The 23,475-nt window shown below is 28.9% G+C and overlaps 2 protein-coding genes across 2 annotated transcripts; both read left to right on the forward strand.

The window, feature by feature from the left end:
* The first annotated feature begins 11,309 nt into the window (after window positions 1-11,309).
* LOC126554570 (uncharacterized) lies at window positions 11,310-14,889 on the forward strand. Its single transcript, XM_050209630.1, has 3 exons — window positions 11,310-11,461; window positions 11,566-11,887; window positions 14,074-14,889. Exons 1-3 carry the CDS (start codon window positions 11,310-11,312, stop codon window positions 14,887-14,889), a joined length of 1,290 nt encoding a protein of 429 aa, XP_050065587.1.
* Window positions 14,890-17,386: 2,497 nt separating this feature from the next.
* Window positions 17,387-19,652, forward strand: LOC126554571 (E3 SUMO-protein ligase KIAA1586-like). The gene is made up of 5 exons (XM_050209631.1): window positions 17,387-18,217; window positions 18,347-18,800; window positions 18,846-19,034; window positions 19,284-19,471; window positions 19,548-19,652. Exons 1-5 carry the CDS (start codon window positions 17,387-17,389, stop codon window positions 19,650-19,652), a joined length of 1,767 nt encoding a protein of 588 aa, XP_050065588.1.
* Window positions 19,653-23,475: the final 3,823 nt, after the last annotated feature.

The raw sequence follows: 23,475 nt of genomic DNA on the forward strand, positions 1-23,475 counted from the left end.
AAGAAAAAAAAATAAAATATAATAGATACATGTTTATAATAGTGACATAATTTTTACCAATAGGCAATAACATAATATAATATAGGTAGTGAATATGAAAGAATGTAATTCACTTTTTTTTTTTGTGGGGGGAGATGATGATGGGTGATTATTGACATTTGAATATGTAATATTATTATCATGTTCATCGTGCTATTGATATTTACGATGTGTAATATATAATTAGTATTAGATCTTATGCTTATAAAACACGAGGTACCTAGCTTTTAGTCCAACTTAAATACACGTAATAATAGGAGTTTTTTTCCAAATTGTACATTTTTACACTTATGTCAGATGCCAAATCCCTAGGAAGCATGTTTGTTTAAGTAGGTAATTCTTGAAAATCTGTACCTACACATTCAACGTTTCGCTAATCGCTACGAATTGTATGATATTTTAGAAAAATAAACAAATCTAACTTATGGAAGTACCTATGACTCAACCACCTCGAGTTGAGTAAGTTTCAAAAAAGTTTTCAACTTACCTATAAAAGGATCTACTGCTGAATGCTCATGCCTAGGAGCAGCATTGGCATTTTCTTCAACTTGTTCGAGGACTTCCATGCCGGCAAACAATTCATATAAATCCAAATCGTCCATCGTTGGATTTTAAATTTAAAATAATAAAAATCTCAACACAATGAAAAAAACACGTTAAACTGTAAAAACAAGTCACGGGTGTGCAGGTATACACTATACAGTATACACGGTGCGATTGTTAGCATTGTACTGCAATAATGTTTAGAAATTTAATTTTATAACTTGCCAAAATTTAACTTTTTGATATAAAACTATAACTGGGATTTATATATTATAAGTATATCAGAGACGACTTAAACAAGACGATAAGTAAACTATCTGTAGATAAAAACGGTCAACACAATCAACGTTTGATTATGATTTATTTGTGTAGAGCGCAGATTTTTATATGCATTAAAACCAACCAAATATGCGCTAAAAAATCTTAAATACTTATGCATAAATCTAAGCACTAAAATGTTAAAATATGCATGAAAAATAAAAAAATATGCATAAAATGATTAGCAAAAAAAAAAAAATTAATTTTTGAACATTAGTAAAATAAAGTCAATGTTTAATCATTGTCGTAACACTCGTAACCGTTGTTTTCTTATCTTAGTTTACATATTTTATTTACCCAACTATTGATCTAAGTCTTAAGGCAATATTTGGAAAAACATTTTATTTCTACAAGTATACTTATTAATTTACTTTGATATTAATCGAAACTATAAAAATATAATATTTTTTTCTTATTTTATAACAGACAAAATAGGTAGTTTATATTTAAAAAATGTATAAAAAAAAAACAAAAAAAAACATTCAAATATGAAATTAAAATTTTAAAATAGAAAATTGCAAAATATACAAAAATATGCACTAAAAAAGTTCCTTTTTTTGAATCATTATGTCATGAAATAATATTGTAATGTTCACTTAGCATAAAAGCATACGAACAACCAAAATAAATGCGCAAACGCATACAAATCCGCGCTTTATTTAGGTTATAGAGCTTATAAAATATTATCTATAATTTTTTTCTACGTAGGTACATCATGTTACTAATTATCTTTTAATTCAGAATTCTTGATGCAATGAATATTATACTTAAATATATTAAATTATTTACACGATACCATGATATTTTAATAAACATAAATCATAAATTATGACTATAAGTCTCGTCATTCAATGTTTAAACCGAAGTTTAAACCATAATCTAAACCTTAAAACCGGTTAAATAACATGAATCCGCATACGGAAACCAATTTTCACATACGGAAACCCATCCGAATCAACCGTGTGAATATTTTTCACATGACATAATTGTATACGTATACGAAAAAGTGTTTAGAATACGGTTTTTTGGGATCATGTGAAAACCACGATTTTCGTATACGGATCTTTTTCGTATGAGTTTCTGAATAGCCCCCTAGGTAGCTTTCGACAAATTAAAAAACGCACTCTGTGCAGAACCGATTTTACAATATCCAGATTTTACGAAACAATTTATACTTACAACCGACGCTAGTGGTAAGGCTCTAGGAGCTATACTATCCCAAGGAACGATAGGTAGCGACCTACCAATAGCGTACGCATCTAGAACTTTGAATAAAAGTGAAATGAATTACTCAACTACTGAACTAGAATGTTTAGCGATTGTATACGGGGTTAAACAATTTAGGCCTTACCTCTACGGTAGAAAATTCGTAATACTCAGTGACCATAGACCACTATCTTGGTTATTTAACTTAAAAGATCCGTTATCAAAGTTGGCGAGATGGCGCATACAGCTTGAGGAATACGATTACGAAATAAAATATAAACCGGGAGTACAAAATTCGAACGTAGATGCTTTAAGTAGAATGTATAGTATAAAAGAAATTAAGGACGAAAGTTATACGAGCTTTCTAGAAAAATCGGAAACAACAATAATAACGAATAGTAATGTGAAAGAGGTGAACGGTGAATTACTAGAATCACCCGCAGAATATCATATTGTATCAGAAATAGAAAAATATTATAACTTTAAATCGGGAATAAACTACGAATTAAAACGAAAATTTGGAACGAATAAAATGCTAGAATCAAATAAACAAATAGGCGACGTAGTATATTTTAATTACGAAGAAAGATACATAATATTTTTGATAACTAAAAGTAAAGAAAAACAATTAACCACAAGTGAAAATATGCATTTTGCATTATTAAATTTAAAGTACTTTTGCATTAAAAATTCCTTGAATAAGTTAGCCATGAACCAGTTAGGAAAGAAAGACGGGTTGGACTGGACAAAAACAAGATCAATGATTAGGTATATATTTCGAAATACAGATATAGAAATAATAATCTGTACTAAATTAGAATACACTGATGAGGAAAAATTAATCATTTTCAAGCAATTTCATGACTCATTACTAGGGGGTCATGCTGGATTAAATAGAACGGTTAAGAAAATTAAACGACAATTCAGCTGGCCAGGGTTAAAACAAGAAGTAAGGGATTATATAAAAAACTGTCCGTCGTGTCAAACGAATAAAACAACTAATAGGCATCACCGTAGTCCGATGATTATAACTACGACAAGTTCTAGACCGTTTGAAAAAATATTTATGGATATAGTAGGACCTCTAATACCTACTGCAATAGGCAACACATATATATTGACTATGCAGGACGATCTAACGAAATATTCATTAGGTGTTCCGTTACCAGATCATACGGCAAACACTATCGCCCAGGCGTTTGTAGTAAATTTCGTATGTGTGCACGGTATACCTGAAACTATATTAACTGATCAAGGTACAGACTTTCTTAGTAAGATTTTCACAGAAGTGTGTAAATTACTAAAGATTAATAAAATAAATACAAGTCCTTATCATCCGCAGACTAACGGTAGCTTAGAAAGATCACATAGAACTTTAGCCGAATATTTGAGGCACTATGTAGACAAGGATTTAAATAATTGGAATCAACTATTACCATATGCATTATTCGTATATAATTCAACGGAACATAGTTCGACTAATTACCAACCTTACGCGTTATTATATGGAAAAGAATTGGACATACCAGTCAAGTTAAAATGTAGCCCTGAACCTAGGTATAATTACGATGATTATATATTCGATTTAAAACAAAAAATGCAGGAGTCACATAAAATTGCCAGAGAAAGATTAATTAATAAGAAGATTAAATCTAAAAAACAGTATGATAAAAAGGAATTTAGCGAAGATTTAGATGTGAAAGATTTGGTATTATTGAAAGACAAAACCAGAAAAACAAATTAAGTCCGTTATGGAAAGGACCTTTTGAAATTTTAGAGGTTTGGATACCGAAAATGTAGTAATACAGAGAGGTAGAAGGAAGGTGACTGTACATAAAAATGATGTAAAAAATATTACGAAAAAGACAAACTAGACAAGGATGATTAGAAATCCAATACGAAAGTTTAGGTAGAAATTAAATATAATTAAATAAGTATTAAATAAATAAGGTAGATAAGACTTAGAGTGTAGTTTAAGATTAAGTATTTATTTTTAGGGAGAAGAAAACCAAATTCATAAATTATCTATACGATATGATCAAACGAGAAAAACATAACGTTACTACTTTCTTAAGAAGGAACGAAGCACCTAGTTGTTTAAAATCGCATATGGAAAATGCTAATAAGAAATTGAGCGAACCATATTCACAATCGGAATTAGAGCAATTTACGAAAAACATTACGGTTTATATACATGACGTTTATGAAAAAAACGACTTGAGAGAACAATTTTGTATAGTAATAAACGATTGGTTAGACGTAATGCCGGAGGCTGACGAAATGTTAGAACACGACAGGAAAAAATATAGAAAAGAAATGAAACGAATGGTGATGGTAAGTCGTAAAAGAAGCGACAGAATGGACCAATTGTTGAGAATGTATGAACAGAAATAGATAATAAAAAAAAATAATAATATTAAGTATAGATATAGGGCATAAATGTATAATAAGTAATAGAATAATAAAATAATATAAGTAATAAGTAATGAAATTATAGGTTAACCATTATGACGGTTAAGGGAGTAACGAGCCATGAAGAAACAATAGTTTTTTATGAAGTAAACAATAGTCGTGTTGAACTTCAACGAACGACTTGGGGAACAACGGAACGTATAACTTTAGCTTTGAATGATGAGAACAACACACGGGTACATGTGAACCTAGGGTGTATATTCTCCATAAAACCTACGATTATTGTATTGAATAACACTTCGACAAAATTTACTATCGAAAAAACGTGTGAGTTAACATTGAAAACAATAGGATTAGACAATGAGAAATTCATATCATTTCCGAAAAATGTTAGACACCTAAGTGTCATACATTCAAAATTACTACATAAAACCAACATAACTAATCCAACATTGCAGACAATTTCAACTACAATGAAACCTATCATGACAAGTGAGCATGACTATAACTTAACTACACTGAATAATTTCGAGTATAACAAAAATACAAATAACACCAATTACGAAATAATATCGCAAATGATTGCAGCAAACTTAACAACGATAGAATCCACAAATGTAGTAAATGAGTTTGACTATGGCGACATCACGTCAGATACCACAGAAGGACTAGAGAATAGAACAAATATAACTAGTAAAATAATTATTAATAACGCCAGCACACAAATCGTAACGAATCTAGAAAATCCTAAATTTAAAATACATTATTATAATTTTATAATATATGTAGGAGGAAGCATTCTAATAATGACCATTGTACTACTAATTATTAGTATACACCATAACTTTAGATGTGTGAACAGATACAGATACAGATATGTAGTAAACTTAATACACGAACAAGGAACAGAGTTAAACACGATGAGGGAGACTAGTGTATAAAAAAAAAAACATATAAAAAATAAATAATAAAAAAAAAAAAACATGAATAAAGATAGTAAATTAGATTTATTTTAGTATTAAGATACAAATGTAGTTAGTTTTAAATTTTACACTAATAACCAAAAAGTACTATAAGAGTTAAACTATATTATAGGAGCCGACAAATTGAAGTAATATATCTGACAACGGAAGGGCATAGGCGCATAGTGCCATTGGTGGAAAATGCACAATTAGACGTAGTTCCTGAATTCGGGTTGGAAATAAAAGAAACAGCAGGAGGACGTCTGGTGACTCTCCGGTTAAATAAGGGAGATGAAATGTTGGGGGAAATGCAGTTGTACACGTATCTGGGGTGCATGGAGTTTGAAAGAAACCCTGTGTACTCGCACATATATGGTGCACATAACGAAATCTGCTGGGATTGGCATGAACCACATGAAACGCTGTCAGAGGAATCGGTACTCTGACAATGTATTTTGGACAACTTCCGATGTGAAGGAAACCGAAGGATACATTTGACACCGATAACGTATGGAAGGCCGCACATGTGGTTGCCTACCATGAACTTGTTTGGAAGCGTGAGCTTTTTTGCTAGCAGATGGGAACTAAAAATCGGATTCCTTAAAAATTTGGGTAGAAAAATAAAACGCCAAAAACACTACTTCTTAGTGGGGGACAGGGAAATCCCCGCCTGCTTTGAAAACCATGTGCACTCTGCGGCAGCACTTATGCCTTACCCGTTAAGTCCTCACGTAATAGAGCAATCTATTGCAACTTTGAGATCAGACCTCTTGAGAATCATACAAAGCGATGAGCCCTATACAAGACCTATGTGCTGGATCATGAAAAGAGAAATTCTGAGGACAACGTCGGAGGAAATTTTTAACAAAATAAATGAAAAATAATTGCTAGTAGTATTTAGTTAGAATTAATAAGATAATTTATGTTTAAGTAATAAAATAATAATAACGTAACATGACCTATTAAATTAATTAAGGTAAATATATGTCTAATTAGCATATTATTATATAGGTTTTTGTGTATAATGATGGTGCAAGGACAGTCGCCATACACCATAGAAGAATTTAAAAATGAAACAAGTATATTTTATGAAAACCAAGGTGAAATCAGAATAATAGGAGCTCATTGGGAGCTCGTAACTTATATACCGTTAAGCGATTATGATTTAAGACATTATCAATTAGAGTTAGAAATAAGAAAATGGACGAGCATTGTAAGGGAAATATGACCGATCGGGAGATGTGCTCAAAATACGATAATGTATTAAAAAAACTTTTAATGAAATATCCGTCCAACGGAAACAAATGTATGAATCTATTGGTAGATATTTGTCACCAGGGGAACACACCACCCTACGTAGTGCTAGAATGAAAAGAGGGTTAGTAAATATGATAGGTTCGGCAATGAAAACTTTATTCGGAGTTTGTGATGAGGAATGTGCGGAGGAAACTTTACGACACATAGACAAAGTCGAAGGTACCAATGAACGCATGATACATGTTATAAAGGACCAGACCACTGTAGTCAAATCTTCAATAGTAGGAATAAACAGTGCTTCAACTAAACTAAACCAGTTATATGACGAGTTAAAACAAAAGCAACTAAGTTTAGAAACAAACATAAAAGCTTTAATAAACAATACGTATACTTTAGAAACCTTGTTACTGTCAAATAGAATTTTTAGTATATTTACAGCGTTAATGACACAATACTCTTACGAAACCCAAACTTTAAGCGCCATAATAACTGCGGCTAGGACAGGTGTTTTACACCCAAGCTTAGTACCACCGCGAGAACTTGCAGCACAACTAGTAGAAGTAAAATTAAACCTACCACTTAACTTGAATTTACCAATGGGAACATTGCCAAGCGAAATACACGAATTTACAAAATAACTAAAATTGCAGTATTTTATAGTGGTGATCAAATAGTATTTCTGATCAAAATACCGTTAATAACGGAAACTCAATTAACTTTATTTAAAATCATACCTATACCACATCCTGTAGACATTGATCGACCGGATAACAAATCACATAGTATTGTATTGAAACCAGAATACCAATATGTAGGAATAACTAAAAATCGTAGACAATTTACAACGTTTACTGAAACAGAATTATTACACTGTACCGAAACAGAAACTTTTACTATTTGCCCGGAATTCCAACCAATACAACACGAATCAAAAGAACAACCGTGTGAAATTTCCTTATTTAAAAATCCAGACCAGTTACCACAAAATTGTGAATCAGGAGTAATCATTATTTCTAAAAATATATACCACAAACTTAAGTATGCCAACACATGGATATACACAACAAAAAAATATACATTAACAATTAAGTGTCAGGGAATACAAGAACCATATATTGAAAAAATTAAAAATCAAGGGATAATTAAATTAAATCAGGAATGTAGAGCTTATGCAGAACACGTAGTGCTAAATCCGACAAGGGAGATCAAGACGAGGAAATACTCAGACAGTCCGGAGTGGAAGTACAAAGTAATAACAACTCATTAATGATGTATGCAATAATAGCATTATTAGTATTTTCCATGTTTCTTTTGGCGTTTATATACATAAGTTATAAATGCAAACTGACCACTATGAGGGCCATAGGCCATCGAGCAAGAACTACGGATAACGACATATCGAATAGAGAAAGAGAAGTCATACATGTGACGTCATCGGCAAAAGGGAATGGGGTTAAGGAAAAGCTACTAGGTGACACACCAGATAGGCTAGCCCTAAGTAATATGCCACCCTTACTAAAAGAACAATAAAATGTATAAATTAAATATATAGATATTTAGATATAATAAGGAATAATATTAATAATATAATATAACTTAAAAGTAATAATATAAGTTATTAACAATCACATAAATATATAAGTATGTACTAAATGTATATTTGATTATGTGATACGGAAACAGCGATATGAAAATCTAATAAAACATTTCTAAAAAAAATATAATATAAACAATAACAATAAAAGTAGTAATAAAACAAAAACAACGGTTACATTAATAATCAAAATACGAACGTAAAATTTCTTTTTCAGAAATTCATAATTCTATAAATTACAAATCAACTCTACGAAATAAATAATAACCAATAATGGATAGAATGGAGCAATTAGCTTCGGCAATATCGTTTAACATAGAAACGCAATTTTATATAATCCAACACGGGGAGAATGGCATAATTACACAGCTTGTTTTGATTTTCATATAGTTACCGCTAATGAAAATATACTCGTACCTTACGAGGATGAAACTATATTGGAAATGATTGAGGCAGCCAAAAGATTTTTGTATGATATGGCGATAGACAGAGAATTTGGTGAACCATACTGTTATGAATTAAACTATTACCTCGAAATAATACAGAATCCACGAGATATATTGAATTACAGTAGATAAATGTATGTCTAGAATGAATTGATCAGGTAAAACGAAGTGGTTGGGGCTGTACGAAACACCTATCGACATAACATTTGACATATGATCGATGGGGTGGATTCTATGGCATCCCCAATGAGTAAAGAGTGATCAAGTAAACGTATTAATCAATTAGGGTTGTTGTCAATGTGGACGACGTACTTCAAATGATTAGTATGTCATTCCATGGGCAGCGAATCTTGATTGAGTAAATAAAATAAAAATAACATACAAACTGGAATGATAATAAATATATATATATATACACTTAGATTTAAGAAAACATACTGTACGAATAAGTTACTATTGGGATATGGAAATAAATTTGAATTGTGGGGAACTTTATAGATTTTGTATTACTAATATATTATAATAAGTAAAGATATTATTTGTATTAATTAATTTACCATATAAGAAACTATTGTAATCAACACATTATACTAACCACATATTTTATTGGAATTATCAAATCAATTATAATCACTATATTGTACTATTTACTAACACTATATTTTATTGTAATCACAATTATAAATTATAGAAAACTAACCAACATATTTAAAACATAGAATTATATAACCAAATATTTAATCTAACCATATAATCATTAATTATATTATAATCAAAATATTTAATCAAACTATTTAACCATTTGTAAGTGTAATCAATCCATATTTAATCAAAACTATATATACAACATATACATCATATATTCATATTATATAACGAAAATACTTTAAATGTAAAAGCATACAGAGAATTGTAATGTATGTCTTATGTCAATGACTTGTAAACACTATAATATTGTAATAATTTGTAATTTAACTATTTTGTACTGAACTTTGAAAGATTTCTGTCTTTGAGACATAAACCTTTTTTTTCGTGGGGAGGTGCAACGTGCTCTGATACTTATATTAAATATAATATATAAATTACTACATACCATAGCCAACAATAACCTAACATTGGGGGTGCAACAGACATTTTATGATAGGGGTGTAAAATATTACTATAATCGGATTCTAAAAGTGAGCAGGAGATTAAGTACATATTTTCTTAAACATATTAATATAAATCATCAACGGCGGCGGAGCGGCGTAATAATGCCGAACGCAGCGACAATAGTACATTGTACCAAATTATACTATGTGGCGGCATCGTTCAGGGTCAAAGACGGATCATCGCACGTATGCTTGTCACCCGGTATAAAATATTATAGGCACACAATTACCATCCGATAGAATAATAGGAATATTGTTTGACGCACGACATCGTTCAGATAACGCAAAGCGTGGGAAGAAGCGGATGCAGGTGCAGATGACCAACAGGGACCTGAAGGTACCGCGGGAGTCTCTGGACGATATATAAGGGGGCCCAGATTAGGCACAATTCAGACGTGATCCACCAGAGTTAGAGCAAGCACCTTCACGTCACCCAGTTTAATATTTTATGTCTCCTGGACTTAGAATATTTTTCACAAGTTTAATTAAATTAATTAATTGGACTTCGAATAATTTTTAAATAAAAACACTTAGAATAAATTCGAGAGTTTCATTTATTTCACAAAACCTTTCCGATTCGACATCATTCAACTGATTGTACGTGGCACGTTACAACACTGTGAACTACTTGGAGAACTTTCGATACATCACAGACCACTATACATTTTAGACTTTATTTATTCTCATAGCCAAGAATCAATTTTTTACACATTTTAGAATTTAGGTTATGAATTAATAAAATATAGTGAAATTCCTTATAGCTTACATATTATAATGTTTGTTATTGTTCAAGTTTAAGTAGAAGTTTTACATTTATCATCAATTTAACACAAATTACTATTATAAAAAAAATGTATATTGTATTATTATTTTTATCAAAAGTAAATTAAAATTATAAAAATAAGTTGATGGAATTTTTGGGCTTGTATTTCCTTTACTAATAAAGATATTAAATTAATATAAATAATATAAAATTAAAATATTTGTTTAAATTTTGTAGGTAGGTATGGTCTGCGGACTATAGGTTGGTGGGAACTGGGAATTTCTGATTTAAATATAATATGGTATATGTATATGACGGGTTTCAAACACATTTAAGCCGGGATCCCACGGCGCGTGGCGCGGCGCGAGGCACAGGTTTGTCTATACCGCGCCAAAAACAGGCGAGTCTCTGTCTGGGCGCAATCCATACGATCCCACGGCGCGGGAGATGTCGCGTGGCGTGGCGTGGCGTGGCGTGGCATGGCGTGGAAAGGAATTTTCGATCTCAATTTTTTAAACAATCATTTTACGTCTGTAGCTCACGAAGTGTAGACATCTATTTCTTGTGTGTTTTAAATAATAATTTAATTTAACTTTTTAAATCAATACTTATTTAAACATGGAAACGAAACAATCAAAACTTGCAATTTGTGCTGCAGCATATTATGTTATGGCAAGTGGTGAAATTTTAATAAATAATAACAAAAAAGATAGGGTGACAAGAAAGAGAAGACGATATTGGGTGAATGAATATTATAAAAGTCGAAATAAGTAAGTACCTATATAATCTAAATAATAATCTCAATTTCAATATTATATAATATCAGTAGGTATTTATTTTTTAATTTTATAAATTATCGCATTTTAATTTCCAGGTACAATGCGACAAATATGCTTTATAATATGTATGATTTGACTTTAAACTCTACAAAAAAGTTTGAAAATTTTTGCCGAATGTCACCTGAAGATTTTGAATATTTGTTAAATAAAATTGGTCCATCAATAACAAAAACTGACACCAATATGAGAAAATCTATCCCTATCCAAGAAAAATTAGCAGTTACATTAAGACATTTAGCTTCTGAAGACAGTTTTATTAGTTTATCTTATATGTTTAAATTTTCTCCACAATCAGTGTCAAGATGTGTTCAAGAAGTATGCAGTGCATTAATACAAGAATTAAAAGATGAAATTAAGGTAACTAATAATTATTATTATTTTAAAAATACATTGATACAAACGATAAGTATTATGAAAACAACAAACTTATAAATGACATATTTCGTAAATAAAATATTTTCCTTCTAATTAGATAATAAAAAAAAATATTTCCAACTTTAGTTATGTGTTATAATGTACTATACACAATAAAAAACAAAATATATAAAGTAAAAAAAAAAAATTAATTAATTCTTTCTTGTAAATAAAAAATTTAACACTTATTTAACTTGAGATATAATAAATAAAAATAAGTAAATAATAAAACATTAAAATAAATATTTTTCCTCTATACTAATCAACAACATCAAATTTAAATACTGTTAAAAAAAAATAACAATATTAATAAGATATTCTAAAAAAATATAGGTAGTAACATACTTATACTCTTTATGCATTTTAAATGTCAAATGTTTCATAAGTTCTGTCATTATGTTCAAATGACGGTCCAGGTACTGGGTTTTCTATGTTGGTGTGAAACTGCGAATAACTTGAGGAAGATGACTGAGATTGTGGTGAGGGTGCCGTGTATTCTGTTAGAGAGCTTGGTGATGGATTATATAATCCTGTTAATGGGTGAATTTGGTATGTCTGTCCAATGTCACGATGTGTTTGAGGTAGATAATTGTGTTGTGCTCTATTGTATTTAAGATTAAATAAATAGTTATCTATTTCGTGCATAGCTATCTCGCGGGTTTTATCTCAAAATTCCTCATTTTTTTTGCAAGCAGCTCAGCATAAAGCGAACATACGTCAGGACTTTGTTCCACCGAAGCTTTTTTTAAAATATTATATGCTTCATCCATTCGACTTTCCATTTCTACAAAGTGGTCATTCGCTTTGCGTTTTTTCTTATGGTGGATGGTGATTTAAACATTTTTTCGGTAGTTGATGTCGATGGAGTTTCTTTAACTTCTTCCTCGGTATCGTGTTGGTCTTCAACTACTCCAATAACATCAACAGTCGATTGATTTAATAATTCCTAAAAAACCAAAAGTAAAACTTCATTTTAAAAATAATTTTTGGAATTAAAACAATTTTTGAACATTAATGAATTATAATAAAACTTCTATTTAACAAAATGTTCTATTTAACGAATTATTTTTTAGAACTATGGTCTTGATTTTTAATCATGCGTAAATTTAAATTTAATGTTTCTATATAACAAATAAATTATTCGATAACAAACCCGTTATTGTAAACGAGGTCGGAAAATTTTACAAAAAAAGTACAATTTATAAAAATAATAAACATACAAAACTCACTAATTATTTTTCAATAATAAATTTAATAGATAAGTATGATAAATGTTAAATAATATAATATGAATTTAATGTTTATTTTTAATTATTTATATTTGTTTTTTATATACAATTAATGTAATTATGTTTTATAAATTATAATATGTTATTTTTACTTATGTCCTTTTTGCATTATATAGGTAAAAAGTAAAAATGTTCCAACAGTTTTCAAAAGCATCGGGAAAAACAAAAAAAAAGTAACGGAAAAACGGGAATTTTTACGTAAAACCTATATTTCGACAAAATCTATTTATTTTTTTATGTTTTTGCAACTCATAAATTCTTTCACTGTAAAATGTAAATACATGAAATTTTCACCAAATGTTTATATTAGTGTTATCTATATAGGTAGGTACAGTTAATTTTTTAAATATTTTGGTTTTTTTGGGCTATTTAAAGACAACTGAGATTTTTCTAAGTATTTTTTTTTTTTTTTTTTGGAAGTGTTGATAAAAAAATTTTGGGTGCGTGCCCAAAAAACTTGAAAATTTAATACAAGATTATTTTTAAGTCGTTCTTATTGTAGTTAAAAAAAAAAAATGAAAAATCGTTGGTTACAATTTAAAGTTTAAATTTTTACGAAATATGTCAAAAATTTACATGTTATTTTGTAGTTGAAAATGTTTTATACATTTTTTGTATTTGTATCTAAGGCTGAAAAATGCAACACTACTTGTACTTTTTTCGTAAAATTTATTATTGAATAGTTTATTCGTTATACAGAAACGTTACATTCGTTATAAAGAGATAAATTTACGCAAAATAAAACTATATTAAATAAATAATATTTGTTACACGATACTATTCTATAGTTATTATTTATTATTTATTATATTTATTCTAAATCATTATTATTATTTTTAGTTGCCCCAAACAACAGACGAATGGCTGAAGGTTGCTCACGAGTTTAATGAAAGGTGGAATTTTCCTCACTGTTTGGGTGCAATCGATGGAAAACATATTGTTATTCAATGTCCAATAAATAGTGGCACGGAATTTTACAATTATAAAGGAACATTTAGCATTGTCCTTATGGCATTAGTTGACGCAAACTATATGTTCGCCTATGTCGATATTGGTTGCCAAGGTCGTTTAAATGACAGTGGGGTTTTTAAAAACACGTCTTTGTGGCATAAATTAGAGGCAAATGAAATAATGTTGCCATTAGATGAGCCACTCCCCTCAAAAACAGAATTAATGCCTTATGTATTCATAGGAGATGGTGCATTTTCATTGGGAAGAAATATGATGAAGCCATACTCAGGAGTTCATGAAAAAGGCAGTATGAAACGGATATTTAATTACAGATTATCAAGAGCTCGACGGATTGTCGAAAATGCGTTCGGAATTATATCGTCTGTTTTTCGTGTTTTCCGAAAACCTATTTTACTGAACGAACAGAAAGTTACCGATATAACAATGACGTGTGTATTATTACACAACTTTTTGAGGAAAAGCAAAACTTCTAAATCAGATTATTCACCCCCGGGAACATTTGATTCTGAAAAAGAAAATGAATTTTGTCCGGGATCCTGGAGAAATGATCAAGATGATATGTCCTCTTTTGTACCACTAAGGATAGTGCCTCGTAGATCAGGACTTGAGGCAATGAGGATAAGGGATTTGTTTGCAGAATATTTTGTTTCGAATGGTGCGGTCACTTGGCAGAATGATAAATAAAAAAAGAAAATGTCACTTTACATTATATTTGAATATTTTACTAGGTACTTTTTAATATTTTTTTATTTAAACTAATATATTTATATAATTAAAATATATTATGTACCTACATTGTTATTACTTTTACAGTTTTAAGTTAAGTAATCAATAAATATTAGTCATTAATATATTATTTTTTAAGAACTTACTATTGGAATTAGTGTTAATTATATATTAATATGCATTTTACATACCTATACAATGATATTTTCAAATGAAATGTCTTCAATAAAAATTAATCGAATAATTTTTTATTCAAATAATTGTGAAATAATCATTCGAATATATTATCTAAATACAATGTAATTCGAATGATGCACAACTCTGCCTAATACAAGTATCAAAAAACATAACATGAAATATACTTAGTGATATGACTGACAAAACCCAGCTATAAAAAAATATAATAAAATACAATATAAATGTTTTTCCTATACAACAATGATCGGCAACTGGCGGACCGCGGTTCGGATCTGGACTTTGTATACTATACAATAACCTTCGGACCCTTAACATCCTTGTCATTTTTATCGTCCTTAATTCGTATAATGTAGCAAACGTACGATTTTAAATGAATTAAATAGTATCCGATCGATCTGTTTGCAACCAATAATGTTGCTTTGAGGAAATTCGTGGAATTCGTTGAACGGTTAAAAGATAAAATTTCGGTAATTGTATTCTATTATTTTGGTTTTGAATATAACCGTAGGTCTTATGTGCTGATCGAGTATTCGAGTGGGGTGTAAAATGTTTTTTATTATAACTATTATTATATTTTGAAAATACAAAATAAGTACGTACCTATAATATTATGCATATAAATATTATGTATTACATTTAAATCAAAATAGTATAAAATATAAAAAAAATATAATATTATTAATATTTAATTATAATAACTTATATTTTATATTTGTTTAATATAATATAAACAAAATACTCAGTTAGGTAGGTACCTAAAAACCCTTTTAATATTTCTTTTAAGTTTTTCTCAATTCTCAATAATTATTCAGAAAATGCCACAAAAAAATATTGTTTTTATATTGTATTGTATTATTTGTATCATATTTAGAAATATATGTATATTATAGCTAAATAAAATTATATTTACCTCTGAAGTTATCGTCATTTGAGGTTGAACAACTGCGTGTATAAATTTTGCCATTTTTTCATATGCAAACCAGTCTTAAGATCATTTGACCATTCCATTGTAAATTTAAATAAAAATATTGAAAAAAAAAACATAAAAAAACAATTGCTAAGCACGTTAAATACACAGGTCGTGGGATTGACGTAGGTCGTATGACGAGCCGCGCAACATTTCCTTTGGCACGTGTCACAGGAACCGACAATCGTTGGGAAGGGACGAGCCGCGCCGTGCTTACACGAGACTTGCCGAGCAACATTAATCCCACGGCGCGTGTTTTGTACCACGCTATATCACGCAACGCGTCTCGCGCCGCGCCACGCGCCGTGGGATCCCGGCTTTAGTTACAGAAATTATTAAAAGCATATTTTGTATTTTCCAATTTTATTTAGGAATTTAAATTATAATGATTTATAAATATTATTTTTAATAAATCCTACTCTACTATTTTTTCTTTTATGACTTCAATATAATAGGTACTATAATTTATAATATAATTTTAATCCTGAACTGGTTCATAAAACGTCACTCCGATGTAGAATTGTTCAAGATTACTAACGACAGCAATAAATCTTATGAAACATTTTTTACACATCGCAAATTATATTATGCATTTAAAGAAATTCTAATTGTTTGTGTACTAACATTACTTATCCAGTAAAAAAATAAAATATAAATATAAAGTTACGTCCAGTGGTCGAAGTGGGGGGGGGGATACGGAGGGATGGCATCCCTCTACATTTTTTAATTAACATTTTTCATACCTCCACTTATTATCTCTAAAATAATACATCCCCCTTTATATTAGGTATTCAACATGTATTCTGATTATCGATTTTTACCTATTGGTGTTTTTAATAAAAATGGAATTTTTCCAATGTTTCTTTTAAATGAGTTTTGTTAAGAAACAAGTTTGGTATTTTTTTTCTTTAAATTACACTACGGTCTACGATGCCTAAATTAAATAAACCTAAAAGTCATTTGTTCTAAAATTATGTCGATAAGATAACAGTATAAGTATAATCTTAATTCAAGTTAAGTTATTTTTAACCTACTCTGCGGAATTACCCAACAGCTTGATGTGGTGATGAGCAGCAGCAGTAGACTGTATTGTAATTTGTGATAAAAACAATAAACATAAGATTATTTGTATTTCAAATAATTTGTATCAATTCAAAATATTCAGTATTTCAGTGTATCGCGAATAATTAATTAATTATTTTTAAAAATTTTAACGCCAAATATACACTTAATTATTTGTCATAAACTCCTAATTTGTATGTGCGATTTTACGGTATTAGATACTTAAACATGTCTTTATTAAATTGGTTAACAAAGTTTAACTCAAATGCAAATAATTCAACTTCAGACTTGCCAAGCCAAGAGGAAACTCCAGCAAAAAAATCAAAAATGTCTTTTTGTAATGATGGTGAGGATAAAACTTGCACAAATTTAATTAGTGGTGATATAAATAGTTTAAGCGAGAGTGATGACCACGCAAGTCATAATGTTATTGATGGCGATTCTAAATATTTTGATTTTCCAAGTGTTTGGACAAATGAAATGTACTCTAAGTTTTATGCAAAATATCCCTGGTTAGTAGTGAAGAACCAAAAATTAGGTTGTAGTGTCTGTAAAAATATTCAAAACTTAGCCACTTATAAAGCACAAGGAATAAGGTTTGCTATTGAATGGGTAGAATGTAATGTGAATACTTATGGAGTGACTGTTAAAGACAAAAGACAATCATTAAGAAAAAAAATTCATAAACATAAAAACAGCGAATGTCATAAGAGATGTGAAGAGATTTTTCAAGTTCAAGAGAAAAATATTTTGCAAACAGCTGTGTCAAAAGGCATTTCTGTTCAGTTTGAGAGTACAGTTAGAGTATTTAATACAGTTTATAATATCATTAAAAAGACAAGGCCATTCACTGATTTACCATATGATATTGAACTTCAAAAGTCAAACGGACTCGATATGGGTCGCATATTACATAGTGATCATGCTTGTGCTGATATTTCTAGTCACATTGCTACTGAAATGAGAGCAAAAATTACACAGTTTCTAATTCAAAATAATTCTAAAATTTCTATATTGATTGATGAAGCTACTTCAGTGTCAAAAAAAACTTGTTTGGTGGTTTGTATTAGAGCTTTCACAGATATTAAAAATGATGCAGATCCAATTACATTTTTTTTAGATTTAATTGAATTAGAAAATACAAAATCAGAAACCATAGTTAGTCAACTTTTGTTATGTCTTAACAAGCACAAGTTTTCACATGAATATTTGATAAATAATTTTATTTGTTTTGCTTGTGATGGTGCTTCAAATATGATTGGACGAAAAGCTGGAGTTGCAAAACTCCTTAATGATAAGTATCCTAATTTATTGATCTGGCATTGCTCTAACCATAGACTGGAGCTTGCTGTTGATGATGTTCTTAATGAAGTAACAGGTATTAATCATTTCAAGTTATTTTTTGATTCTCTTTATTCATTTTATAATGCTTCACCAAAAAACCAGTATGGTCTAAGAAAATGTGCCAAAGAATTAGATTTGCAGTTTCTTTCAATTGGTCGTATTTTAAATACTAGATGGGTAGCTTCAAGTTTAAGATCAGTTAATGCTGTTTGGAGAAATTACGAAGCCCTTTGTTTACATTTTGAAGAATGTAGTAAAGATAATTCTAGAACATCAAAAGAAAAAGCAATTTTTAATGGTTTAAAATCAAAAATAACATCTACTAATTTTGTTTTAAATTTAGGTCTCTTATTTGATGCTTTAACAGAATTGTCTGATCTTTCATTAGAACTTCAAAAAAGATGTTTAAAATTACCAGAAGCTCATAATTTAATTAGGAGACAAATTCTCATTTTTGAATCTATGTCAGAAAATTGTTATGATGGGTATTATAAAAAAGCTGAAGAATATAATTGTAGTTTAACTTTCAAAAGTATTCAACTTCATTCAAAAAATAAAAATAAAATAAATCCTAATCAGTTTTATAAAAGTTTGGCTGCAAATTTAAAATCAAGAATGTTTTGCTTTACATCATCTCATGTGTCTTCATCATCTAATACATCTGATAAATATGATGAATTTATTCAACTTCTAGAAGTGTTATACCCTCATAAATGGCCTTTGGAAATTAATATAATGTATGGTGAAAAAGAAATAAAAAAATTATCAAACATATTCAAAGTAAATGAAAGAGAATCAATCAGAGGTTTTCGTGAATATGTAGATAATAAATCTATAATACCAAACAATCTAAAACCTCTTATTGTAGCTGTAAATTCTTTGGTAGTTTCTACAGCTGAATGTGAGAGACTTTTTAGTGCTATGAATATAATTCATAACGATGCTCGAAATTCATTAAAAGTCTCACGGGTGTCTGATCTCTTATGGATTGATTAAATGTGTTGCCCCACCTTTAAGTAAATTTAATGTTAATACGTATGTGCAGTCTTGGATTTTAAAAGGAAGAAGAAGTGCTGACCATACTCAATGTGTTTCTAAGCAGCCAATTTCCTTTAACACTGAGTATGAAAGTCTTTGGGAGAAAATGTAAAAACTGTATAACTATAACTTATTTATTATATAATTCCATTTTACTTTAAGTTAAAAATAATTGAATTAATAAACTTATATATGAGGGTTAAAAATAATTTAAAATGTATAATTTGTTAATTGTTAAATTAAATAATTATATTTGAAAACTCATTTATTTTTTAATAGTATTTTGATTTTAATTTTACTAGTTTGGTATATTTTATTTTTTTTAGATTCTGAACGGAGTGAAGAATGTATTGATTTTACAATGATGTATGTTTTTTTTTTTTTTTTTAGATTCTGAACGAAGTGATGAATGTATTGATTTTACAATGGTGTGTGTTTTTTTTTTTTTTTTTTTTTTTTTTTTTGTGTCTGTGTACAGCATAACTAGTCGAAATAATGCTCCAATTTCAAACTATGGGGGTGGTTTCCGATGTAAAAGTGAATATCCTTGGTGCATTATAGAGGTAAAAAGTTAACATTTTCCAATAGTTTTCAAAAAAATCGAGAAAAACAAAAAAAAAATGACTGAAAAACGGCAATTTTTACGCAAAACCAGTTTTCGACCAAATCGATTTTTTTTTATTGTTGTAATTCAAAAACTAATCACTGAAAATACTTGAAATTTTCACCAAATGTTAATGTCAGTGGTATTTGTATATAGTTAAATTTTCAAAAAATTTTGACTTTTTTTAAGTTATTTATAGATCACTGAAATTTTCGTTTTTTTTGAGAAATTTTTTTTTAAGTGTCGATAAAAAATTTTTGGATGACCAAAAAGTTTTGAAAATTTAATACAAGGTTCCTTATGAGTTGTTTTTAATGTAGCTAAAAAAAATTAAAAATCGTTAGTCACAATTTTTTTTTATAAGCGTTTTTAGTTCAAATTTTTACGAAATCTGTCGAAAACGCGAAAATTTGCAAGTAATTTTGAAGTTGAAAAATCATGAAATTTTTTTCTTTTATAACGAAGTTTTGAAAATTTGGTACAAGGTTCTCCATACATTTTTCTTCAAATATCTGTAAAAAAACTCTACCGGATTCAGACAAAAAATTTTTATGAGTGTTTGAAATTTAAATTTTTACAAAAACCGCGTTAAATAACAGTTTAGCCTCAAACGATTTTTGATATTTGTTATTATTCAAAAAGTATAAGTCGTAGATACTTGAAAATTTTACCAGTTATTTAGATTGGCATTTTATTTACTTGATTTAATTTTCAAAATATTTTGACTTTTTTTGAACTATTTATAGACAACTGAAATTTTCAATTTTTCTGAAAAAATATTTTTGAAGTGTCGATAAAATGTTTTTGGCCCTATCAAAATACTTGTAAATTTTATACAAAGTTCCTCATATGTTATTCTTATAGTGATTAAAAAATTATAATAATACATAGGCACAATTTTTTTTTATTAGCATTTGAAGTTCAAATTTTGAATAATCTATAAACGTTGAGTTCATGGATAATATCAGCTTAGTCCGTGGTTTGAACCACGAATTAAAATATAGTGGATACCCAACGACCTATACAAACAATCATTTTTCTGGGACCCAAATTGACTCGCTAAAACAGCTGTTGCAAACTACACCTAGCACTTGTAATCATATTAGTGGCGACTTTTTTCAAGATAATTTACCGTCAACGTTTAAATTCCACGAATTAAATTAATTAATAAAACTTCTAGGAAATATATATATTATATAATTCAATTCCTGATTACAACGACATTAGTATATTTTGAACTCCCTTGAAGCGCTAGTAGTCCTTTGTACATGAAAAGTCACTTTGGGAGCTCCTTATCACCTCTCGTTGGGTATCCAGTATATTATTTTAATTCGTGGTTTGAACATTATAATCTATACAGTGGTACCAATATGTAATTTAAAATTTTCGAAAATAATGTTATATTATTATACATTTATAGTAACTTTATACATTATAGGTCATAGAGTACTATTATTATATAGTAGTAGTATTACTCTATGTTATAGGTACGTGATATTTGAATATTTCACCGACGTCCGACAGTCGCTATGCTCAAATTATTTTTATAGTGTACCTACATTGTGATTATCAAAAATCAAAATATTTAGTTAATTGTAATGGTATATTCATAGACTTATAATATTATATTATATTTAATATAATAACCTATAATACCTCTCATTTCGTCAAGGTATGTTTACTTTTTAAATTTTAATTTGTTTAATAGTGGTTTCTGGTAATCTGGTTGTGAATCGAATATTAATTGTAGCCTGCACGTGTGATTTTTTTATTTTATTATTATTATTTTTTTTTCATTGAAATTGTTTTCGTCGAAATAAAATATATTTTGGCCAATAAATTATAAATTTCCTACTCCAACCGATGTGATTATGGGCAACTTTACTATGGACTAGACATTTCAATGCAATAATTGAAATAGCACAATGTATAGGTAAGTATTATTAACAATGTTATACTCTTTTCGGCGAGAACTTTATTGGTATACACTGAGAGTTACAATTTTTGACACATTTGTCTTTGACTTACTCATTAACATAATTCACCTACATTTTCAGGTCCTATAACCCTGAGGAAGCAGATTTAAAAAAGTGTATTTATTTATTAGTGCATGTCTGCATACGTTATGCTGGCTAGCATATCTGCCTGCTTCAACCAGCAACTCATTCACAACCAACTAGTCAACGTATAATAAGAACAGGTACTATAAAATTTTGTAATTTTTATAGGTAGAATTTTTTTTTTTTTTAATGATCCATGATGAATGTAGGTAGATAGGTAGGATGTAAAAAAAAAAAAAAACTAAAACGATTTTTTTTTTTTTTTTATTCAAAGGAATTAGCCTGACCTCCTGGTCCTCCACCTCCATTTGGCTTTCTTCTTTGTTCTACAACAGAATTAGATAATATTTTTTATTTACTATAGTTTTATGAATAGTGTATATGTGATAGGCATATAGTCAAATCAGACATTTTATTAAATTACATTTTTGTATAATTTCACTATCATCACTAATGGTTTTTTTTTTATATAATATATAAATTAATTAGTACCTAATAATTAATAGATAATATCGTTATTTTTTTAATTTCTTAAAATCATTTAACTAAATGTCTAGACTGGTAGTGAAATTGAATAAAAAATGAACTTATTTGACTAATTGTCATTTAGTAAAATGCTTAGTTTGACTATGACATAATATTTTTAATAAACTTATTCTTCAGTGTATACACATATTCTTTAGTGGTACACTATTGTGGTGTTTGAAGTTGATAGTTATCCTATTTTTTTTTTTTTTTTATGAACATCAGTGATATTCAGAATTTTTTTTGGGAGAGAGGGTGGTTGTTTAGTTACATTACAAAAAAAATCCTTAATAAATACACATTTAATGTTTGGTTGCAAATATTTGAGAGTCTGAATGTGGAATGTATTTTGATATTGTGTGATTATGAAAACCAAAAGTGAGCCATTTTAGTTATTTCAATCATGGGCGTCCATAGGTAACATTTTAGGGGGGGGGGGTGTCAAAATAAAAAAAATTCTCAAATGTAAGTTAATAAAGATAATAATAATATTATGGTAATATTTATTGAGCTACAAGTCCATAATATTTTTTGTCCAGGGGGGAAGTGCCCCCCCCCCCAATGGGCGCCCATGATTTCAATTGAATTGCAATATCAATAATTGCACTATCATATACTTATTATTTAATTAACTATAGAGTAATTTAATATTTCCTGAAGTTTGAACTTTTCTCTTGGATATTCCACTGATAAATAAATTAAATGAAGACATGGTTTGATTATAATTAACAGGAACTTAGTATAAA

This window comes from Aphis gossypii, unplaced genomic scaffold, assembly GCF_020184175.1.
Source record: "Aphis gossypii isolate Hap1 unplaced genomic scaffold, ASM2018417v2 Contig00547, whole genome shotgun sequence".
Classification (NCBI taxonomy): domain Eukaryota; kingdom Metazoa; phylum Arthropoda; class Insecta; order Hemiptera; family Aphididae; genus Aphis; species Aphis gossypii.

Excerpts from the sequence above, each read along its gene's own strand:
- LOC126554570 (XM_050209630.1), top strand. The coding sequence starts at position 11,310 with ATGGAAACGAAACAATCAAAACTTGCAATTTGTGCTGCAGCATATTAT. Across the intron at positions 11,462-11,565 it reads TATTATAAAAGTCGAAATAA|GTACAATGCGACAAATATGC; the intron begins GTAAGTACCTAT and ends TTTAATTTCCAG. Across the intron at positions 11,888-14,073 it reads AATTAAAAGATGAAATTAAG|TTGCCCCAAACAACAGACGA; the intron begins GTAACTAATAAT and ends TATTATTTTTAG.
- LOC126554571 (XM_050209631.1), top strand. The coding sequence starts at position 17,387 with ATGTCTTTATTAAATTGGTTAACAAAGTTTAACTCAAATGCAAATAAT. Across the intron at positions 19,035-19,283 it reads TTGTAGTTTAACTTTCAAAA|TAAATGAAAGAGAATCAATC; the intron begins GTATTCAACTTC and ends ACATATTCAAAG. Across the intron at positions 19,472-19,547 it reads ATTCATTAAAAGTCTCACGG|TCTTGGATTTTAAAAGGAAG; the intron begins GTGTCTGATCTC and ends ACGTATGTGCAG.